General features: G+C 30.1%; 1 protein-coding gene across 1 annotated transcript; it reads left to right on the top strand.

Moving 5' to 3' along the window:
* Positions 1-761: 761 nt before the first annotated feature.
* On the top strand, positions 762-4,990 carry LOC112775527 (calreticulin). Its single transcript, XM_025819200.3, has 14 exons — positions 762-1,101; positions 1,954-2,061; positions 2,170-2,362; positions 2,466-2,724; positions 2,823-2,879; positions 2,956-3,003; positions 3,093-3,179; positions 3,257-3,314; positions 3,880-3,947; positions 4,036-4,131; positions 4,229-4,276; positions 4,369-4,398; positions 4,474-4,563; positions 4,655-4,990. Exons 1-14 carry the CDS (start codon positions 1,002-1,004, stop codon positions 4,664-4,666), a joined length of 1,254 nt encoding a protein of 417 aa, XP_025674985.1. The 5' UTR covers positions 762-1,001; the 3' UTR covers positions 4,667-4,990.
* The last annotated feature ends 4,253 nt before the right edge of the window (positions 4,991-9,243 follow it).

Below are 9,243 nucleotides of genomic sequence, written 5' to 3' on the forward strand. Positions count from 1 at the left end.
TATAGAAATGTAAATTTTCTGAAATTTGAACTAAAACACAAAAGTTGAATTTCTATTCTTATTCGTTTTTATTTTTTTTTATATTTTATTTGGATTCAAATGGGTATTTTCTTATTGACATTTATGTTTTAAAATTTAATATAGAATAAATAAATATTTTAATAATCTATACAGATAGCAAATCGAATCAAGCCGATTCGATTTATTATATATATATTATACAATAATAAATTGAATCTACTAGTGTTACAATAGCTAATTCAAATTATAAAACTTCGATTTATGTTTAGATATAATATTTCATATAATTCGATACACATTTATTCGATTTACTATTAAAATATATAAATTGAATCAATAAATTTAATTTACATAAAAATATTTAAGTAATATTTTTTATTTTAGGTGATTTAAATAATATTAGATTAGCTTTTGGTTTATATAAGTGTTTTATCCTCAAATTTAAGACATTATTTCGAACAAATTCTAATAATGATTATTATAAATGACCTATCAAAAAAGATTTCGTACAGCTAAAATTCATATCCAAATCCATATTATTGTAAAAATTAATCGTTATTACTTATTTTTAAGGGGATGAAATTGAATCTTGAGCTAATGAGCTTGCAACATAACCTCAGGCAGGGAATATAACGGAATGGAAGTTAAGCTACGAACCAAAATCTCGCCGGAGCCGCTAAACGTTTCCGCTGACGTGTACAATGGTAATACGCTCCCCAGTTAACCAATGACATGTCGCCACGTCACTCCCGTGACAAGATGTAAAAACGTGGTACTCGTTCAGTGGCTTTCTTTTGCCACGTGTGAAGAAACCACGTCCATTTCCAATTCTACCCACCCCGCTGAATAACCAAAGCGGAAAAAGGCAAATCACTACTCACTACACTATATAGAAACCAGGAGAGCTCAGGGGAGCTGCAGGAACCTTTTCTTTCTCTCTCATCGCTTTCTCTCTCTAATAGCTTCCCCCTTCGATAGCAATGGCGCTTAGGGTGCGGCACCCTAACCTTCTCTCCCTCGTTCTTCTCTCCCTCTTGGTCTTCGCTTCCGCCAAGGTCTTCTTCGAAGAACGCTTCGATGGTACAATTTTCTATTTCTAGATCGTCAGCTTCCGTTTTCGGTTGTTTGAGGATTTTCTTTTGCTCTTTATTTTTCTGTGTGCATTATCGTTTTGTCGAATTGGCGCCCTTTTGTTCCGATCAAAGTTTCGTTTTAGGTGTTTGAGCCTCGATCTGATGGCTTCGATAGTTCGACTTTTGAAATGTCATCGTCTGGATTAGATCTGAAAAACTGTGCTCGGATTTGCTTCTAACCATCATGATTTTCTTTATTGCCATTTTGCAGTCGTGCTGATTTGATTTTGTTTAGAGTTTATCGTGTTTCCCAAAGGATTAGCTTAATTTTATTTGTTAAAAACTAATATCATTTTGTCAAAAATTTCTGGAGTTGAATGCGCATTCTCTGAGGTGCCTTTTTCCTCCTCCCTGTTTAAAGTCGGGAATCTACTTCTAAAAAGTGCTGCTGGTGTTACTGAGCTTTTTTAGGCTGCAAATATTTGCTATTATTTATCTTGAGACTCGAGAGTACTTTTTTTTTAAAGTAAACCTACTGTAACTACTTTATTTTCTGGGATTTAGCTAAAGAGTGTCCAAAAGAAGCATTGGTTAAGTGAGTGCCCGCTCGAATGGCATTGGTTAAGAGTGTGAAAGTGGACAATTTTGGTTTTTCCAATGCCTAAACCCTTGTTAGGAAAAACCTTATTTTCTATTTTTGAATTGGGTTTCTGTCCCTGTGCCCCACTAATCCATGTTCATGATTCATCCTGATTCCCGAATATTTACTCAGTCTTTCTTTCCCTTTCTTTTTTTCTTTTATTTACTTTTCTGTTTTATCTAACTTGTGTGTGTTTATACGCATTTTCTGAATTTAAAGATGGGTGGGAGAGCCGTTGGGTTAAATCTGATTGGAAGAGAGATGAGAACTTGGCCGGGGAGTGGAACTACACATCTGGTCAATGGAATGGAGATGCTAATGACAAAGGTAAACTGAATTACTTTGTTTACATCCATGTATATGCTTCCTAGCGTTTACATTTGCTTAAAAAAGGGTATTGATTTAGGTTCGTTTGAATGTTTGATATCTCCACAGGTATTCAAACAAGCGAGGACTACAGATTCTATGCTATTTCTGCTGAGTTCCCTGAATTCAGCAATAAAGATAAGACCCTAGTCTTCCAATTTTCTGTCAAGCATGAACAGAAGCTTGACTGTGGTGGTGGTTACATGAAGTTGCTTAGCGGTGATGTTGATCAGAAGAAATTTGGTGGGGAAACTCCTTACAGGTAATTTAAACGATTCCCTTTTTTTTCACAGCCTTTTCACTACAGAATCCCTTAGACATGTTAAGATGGCTTATTTTCCTGACTTTTTGTTGTTCTGTTGCAGTATCATGTTTGGACCAGACATCTGTGGTTACAGTACCAAGAAAGTACATGCTATTTTGACCTACAATGACACAAACCACTTGATAAAGAAGGAAGTTCCATGCGAGACTGACCAACTAACTCACGTGTACACATTTATCCTCCGTCCAGATGCAACCTACAGCATCCTGATTGATAATGTGGAGAAGCAAGTTGGCAGTCTCTATACTGATTGGGATCTTCTCCCTCCAAAGAAAATCAAGGATCCTGAGGCCAAAAAGGTACTCTTCTTCCCACTGCTTTGCTGTTTTATTGTAATCGCCATATAGGTTTTGAGTATTGATGATTTCTAATTACAAAAATATATATATAACTGCAGCCCGAAGACTGGGATGACAAAGAGTACATTCCTGATCCCGAGGATAAGAAGCCAGAGGTACTGACTTTCTCAAAACATCTTCTCTTGCTGTGTTGTACTATGTAGTATATTTACTGATATTGTATACTTATAGGGGTATGATGACATCCCAAAGGAGATCCCGGATCCTGATGCCAAGAAGGTATTCATGAATTTGCTGTTTCCCATTTCTGCTTATTTCACATGTTATCTCAACCACTAGTGAGACTAACTTTTGCTTGCTTGCTTTAGCCCGAAGATTGGGATGATGAAGAAGATGGTGAGTGGACAGCACCTACCATTGCCAACCCTGAGTACAAGGGCCCATGGAAAGCAAAGGTGCGTGGAGATTGTATGCCATGACATTTGTTTGGGAATGGATTGGTTTCTGACTTTGCATGCTATAATCTTTGCAGAAAATTAAGAACCCCAACTACAAAGGAAAGTGGAAGGCACCTATGATTGACAACCCTGGTATATTGTCAGCTTTATTTTGCAATACTTGTTAAAATAAATTCTTTTATACATGATTTGGACATTGGAGTTAAAATTGTAGTATATAATATATTTTTTCCTAGAAGAGAGGATTAGCTTAAAATATTAACTTTTATGTTTGGGTCTTTTAAAGAATAAAACATGCATTCTAATTTTAAATGAAACTCTAATTTTATTATATAAAGATTTGATTTGAAATTTGAATATTAAAGTTAATTAAAATAATATTAGAATAATTATAATATTTTTATGAAAATTTTTATACACACACTAAAAAAGTTAGAATCTAGATTTATATATTTAATATTTTCAATAATAAAAATGTTACTAGGTAGCAAATAGTGTATGCTAGAAATTACAGAACCACAAAGTAGTTTTTCAATTTCATGGATTTAATTTAATTCATCAATGCTGTTTCTTCCTTGACAAAAAAATTAGAATAGACAAATATCAACTAAGACAATAATACAATATAGTAAAAGATAAATAGCCAATGAAGTGTTGTCCATCCATTGACTTGTCATCTGAAAAATAATTTTATCAGATTTCAAGGATGACCCCGACCTCTATGTTTTCCCCAAGTTGAAGTATGTCGGCATTGAACTTTGGCAGGTAAACTTTTCATTTTCTATGCTTAATTACATTGCATTATCTTGATCCTTTTGGATCCAAAGTGAAAAGCAAGCTATTTATTTGTCAGGTCAAATCTGGAACCTTGTTTGACAATGTCTTGCTTACCGATGATCCTGAATACGCTAAGCAACTGGCCGAAGAAACATGGGGCAAGCAAAAGGATGTAAGTAGTTTCGGTTCACTGTGTATTTTGCCTTACATGTATTGTATTTTTTATGCTAAATAATGTATCTGATTTCTTAAATGAAAAATATTTGCAGGCTGAGAAGGCAGCATTTGAGGAGGCTGAGAAGAAGAAAGCAGAGGAGGTGAGCTTTTGTCCTTACCTGCTTCATTATTCATTTTTGAGATGATATTTCATTCTGTTAAATTGATCTTGCAATATTACTTTTTTTACCAGGAATCAAAGGATGATCCTGCTGACTCTGATGTAAGTATAACTAACCACTGATTCCTGATATCATGTTACCCGATTACAATGAAATTAACTTCATACGTTGTCTAGGCCGAGGAAGACGAGGAAGATTCTGAAGCTAGCCATGAGTCTGATTCCGAATCAAAAGAATCTGGGGAAGACAACGAAGAGGACAAACATGTATGATTCTCACCTCATTAATCTTCACACGATATCAAGTTTGAAAGCTAATATTACATTTTATAATTCTCTTCTTGCCATGTATTTGCAGGATGAGCTCTGAATGCGGAGTGAATGAAAACTATATTCCGGAGATAGGCTCTACGCGCGCGGCATAATTTCCCGTTTCCTCTTTTTTCTATAAGATTTAGTTGTAGGATTTTTTTCCTAGATAAGCAATCCGTTGAAAATTGCAGTCACCAACCTTGAGGTTTTGCTGCTGTTTCAGCTGGATTAGAACAGGAAATGGTGTCTTTGGAATTGGTCTTTTTTATGGTTGTCAAATTAGCTGGTAATGTGATCCTCAATCTTAGTAGAACTTGTGAATGCATTTTATTTTTGTTGCAACACTAATTCGGCCATCAGCGGATACTTCTATTCTCGTCTAGCCCCTTTTTTTCCGTAGGTTAAATACGTTGACTTAGCGGGTTAATTGTGTTATGCTTAATCTTCAAAATAATGCTTTAAATTATGTTATCAACCCAAAATAAAATTTGTATCTAAGTATCGAATTATGCAATAATATTTTCACATATTCAAAAATTACTAATGGAATTTGCCTGTTCAAAAATACAATTGGAATGTGTCAAGTAACAAAATGGATCAGTCTTGAAAAACTATTGGAATAGAGAATAAATAAAACCGAATATGAAGTGATTAGTATGTGATTAGGTCATTATTTCTCCTCCATTGAGACAATCCTATTTAGTGCTACTGCTTAGGCCCTATAATATAGGTTGTGTTTGGAAAACATGTTGAAAGAGATTTTTTGAATGGCAAATTTTTTCTTTCGTAAACCTAAAAATGATTTTGCATTCAAAATTATGTTTATAAGAAGCAACAATTTTAAGTTTCTGCATTTCACCACTTTTAACCATCAACATTCAATCTTTATTTATATTTTACCAATTTTATCTTTTATGCATGTTATTATATTATTTATAAAATTCTTATTATTTTTGTTTATATGAACTCTCTTTTTTATTATTTATTATTTTTATTTTTTGTTAATTATTTGTTTGACATTATACATTTTTATAATTGTAATTTTTTTATATTATTTTATTATTATCTTTTTATAATATAATTTATTGATCCTATTAGGTAAAGTAAATTAAATAAAATATTAATCGTAAATAATAATAATAAAAAAATTATAACATACTAAAAAAGAATACTAAGAGTACTAAAAATATATTATATAAAAAATATCATCAATTTTTTTTTTTATTTATTTCAATCACTATCAAAATAAATATTTATTTTTTTTATTACTCTTAGTACTTTCTAAAATTTATATTTTATTAGTTTTAATTAAAAATATATTTTATCAATTTTTATATGTTATTTTTATTTTAGTATATAAATATTAATTTTATTATAAAATTAATTAATAAGATCTATTCAAATATTTAAATTAAAATAATAAGATAATATATAAAAATTAGAAAGATTTTCAGGTATGTCAATGACATACCGGTATATAGTAATTGTATAGCGTTGATATATTAATTTAAATATACTGACCGCATAGATTTGAATAGAAATTATTCACGTGAACATCTGAGTATGCAGATCATGGTGAGTAGTTGACCTGCTGTGGCGTTATCCGTAGAAAAAAGAATGAAATTTCTTAGTTTGTCCCTAGGTAGTATTATCTTGAGCGCGGCTGCTAAACGGCTCATGTTTTGGCTTTAGTAAAAATGTTGAATGGGCCAACATAGAATACAGTGTATAAGGTGGGCCAGAATGATTGGACTCCAATTAAAACAATGGAATGTTTTACTAGGTTTGTATTTTTTTAGTAAAGTTAACAGAAAAAGAGTTAGGAATGAGTAGGTTGGTTTAGTGGATGAGTGGACAAAAAGTTTAATTCTATTACTTAAGGTATAAATTAGCTTGGAGTTTATACCCGAAAACAACTAAATAGCTTGGAGTGAAATATGGATATGTTGATGAGAGAAAAAAACAAGAAAGAAAGATATGGATATGTTGAGCTGGCTCGTTCAAAATGTAGTAAGTTGAGTAGTGATTTAGCTAGTTGCAATAGTGGAATGATACTTCCAAATATGTATTTGATCAAACATATTGATATTAAAATGCATTAGTGGTGATATCAGTGATGATCAATAAGAATAAGATTTTATTGATTATTCAGAAAACTAATTAGCGAAGAAGTGCCAAAAAAATATCTAATTTACTCAACATTGGAAGAAACACATAAGTGATTTAATGAATGTGTTGGTTGTGGTTTAGATTAAGTTTAAATTGAATTAATTTGAAGGCGATTCACATGATGATGGTGGGTGTGGTTAGTTAATCGGTTTATTCGATAAAAGTAGTGAAATGAATGTTGGTATTAATTATAAATGTATAGAGTTTAAAATGGCAAATAATAAATAGCATAACTTGGAGGTATTAAAGGGGAATGGAGAATTAAAATAATACATAATTAGAATTTTTTTTAGAAAAATTTAAAATTTTTATTTTTTTCAAAAAAAATTATTCATATTTTAAATACTAGTATTAATTTTTTTTTTTAGATTTGTACCAGTTCGTCTAATAATTTGATTGTTTTTCTTGATTTTTTGTTCAACATAGACAATAGATATCGATTAAGCTTTATTAATTTAGTGTCAATTGAAACTAGCTTATAATTACGGGATTTATATATGACATTCGAATAAATATATGATGAAAATGTAACTAAATGAAACTTGAAAAAGAATAATTATTGTAAATGAATTTAATAAATTAAAAGAAATTGTTTAAAATAACAGAAATAATAAATAAAGTTTAGTAAGTAAACAAATAAATTAAAGTAATAAATAAAAGAATTAAATAAAATAAATCCACTTTAAACACTCATATGCACTTGCATTTCATAACTTTTTCTGACGTGAGTGTGACTTGAAAATTTTTAGAAAGTTTTAGTTCTTGAGATGTTGAAAATTGAAGTTCCTTTAAAATCTATTGACTCTCCTTTTATAGAAAATCTAAGCTGTGTCGAATAATTTTCTCTCTCATGATCTAACTTTACTTTATTCTCCAAGTTCAACCATCTGCATTTTAGGACACTTTACTATACAGATTAAAGTGGTATAGAGGGAGAATATAATTCCTTTTATAGTTATTTTTTATTATTTTATTATTATTCAAAATATGGATCCTACCTTTATTAATCTCTCTTTCATTCTATTAAAAAAAAAATATGTAAACTTACATCTTTATTATATAATTCACCCTGCGTTTTTGCTATACATTGATCATCAAATCAAATAATCACTCTCACGTACTCTTCTAACAAAAGTTCTTATTTTTCACATGTTTTCTTGTTGTTTCAACTCAGACTTCTTCATCGAGTTTCATCCTACCTTACCAAATCATTTGTCAATTTATATCTATAGTCGATATCATTATTTTTGTTGAACTTTTGTGCTAACAGCGATGAACTACGAAGGAGTTCACCCAATTATAAAAAGCTCCTTATTTCTCATTTCACTATCATCGTGGTTCTCTCTCTAACTTCTCTCTCAACTCAACATCTCTCCAACTCTCCATCTTTCAATTCCATCAACAGATAAGTGTTTTTATCTTTGTTCTTAATTTTATTTACTATTTATGTTATATTTATTTATTTATTCAGTTTATATAATATTATAATAATATTATTAATTGAATAATTAGAGTAATTTATTAATTGTTATAAAAGTAAATATTAGAACTAGTTAGATTAGTATTATATGTGAATAGTTAAATTTGTTAAAAATAAAAGATTAAACTAAAAAAAGAATGGTATATTATTGAGTGTTACTAAAGATATATAATACATAGAAGTATATATAAGTGTTAAAAAAATTAAAGTAATACAAGTATATAATTTTATAATTAATATATATATATATATATTCTATATAAATATAAATGATACTAATTGATTTAAAGTGATTTTAATTATTCTTTAACAAGATTGTTATTATATAAATAGTTAGATTAATATTATGTAAAAATAATTATTAATTATTATAGATCATCCCAACAAGGTTACAAGGCAACAACAAAGTCCAAAAACGACATAAACAAAATTAGCTCCTCAAACCAAATGGAACTTCATCAAAGGATCGAATTCTATTATTCACGACATAGCCAGGCCCACTCACCTTTTCCCATGATGTTCAAGTCAAGCCCTTCATTCTATATTATATGAAATTCGGCTATAGCTACCTTTCAGCTCGTCCTAATTATTCAACAATTGCCGCACTAAAAGGTCCCATTTCATTCTTCAAGCGAAACTCCATGGATGGTTTAGGTAATTCACCTCACACAACACGACAAAAGTTTTAATTTCCACCGGACCGTACTTGTTATACTGGTGTGCTAATAAAGTGGCTGCCACATTTGAAAATTTTCCTAAAAATTATTTAAATTATACTGGTGTGCTAATAAAGTGGCTGTCACATTTGAAAATTTTTTTAAAAATTATTTAAATTGATGTCTATTTTAATAATTTTTTATCTAAAAGTGATTTTAAGTAGTATAATCTAAACAATATTTATTTTACTATAATCTATTTTAATATAAAAATTGCCAAATATAAATCACTTTAACACAAACTTATTTTTCATTAAAATCAAATTTACA

Source organism: Arachis hypogaea, chromosome 19, assembly GCF_003086295.3.
Source record: "Arachis hypogaea cultivar Tifrunner chromosome 19, arahy.Tifrunner.gnm2.J5K5, whole genome shotgun sequence".
In the NCBI taxonomy this organism is placed as follows: Eukaryota; Viridiplantae; Streptophyta; class Magnoliopsida; order Fabales; family Fabaceae; genus Arachis; species Arachis hypogaea.

Excerpts from the sequence above, each read along its gene's own strand:
- LOC112775527 (XM_025819200.3), top strand. The coding sequence starts at position 1,002 with ATGGCGCTTAGGGTGCGGCACCCTAACCTTCTCTCCCTCGTTCTTCTC. Across the intron at positions 2,062-2,169 it reads TGGAGATGCTAATGACAAAG|GTATTCAAACAAGCGAGGAC; the intron begins GTAAACTGAATT and ends ATATCTCCACAG. Across the intron at positions 4,277-4,368 it reads AGAAGAAGAAAGCAGAGGAG|GAATCAAAGGATGATCCTGC; the intron begins GTGAGCTTTTGT and ends TTTTTTTACCAG.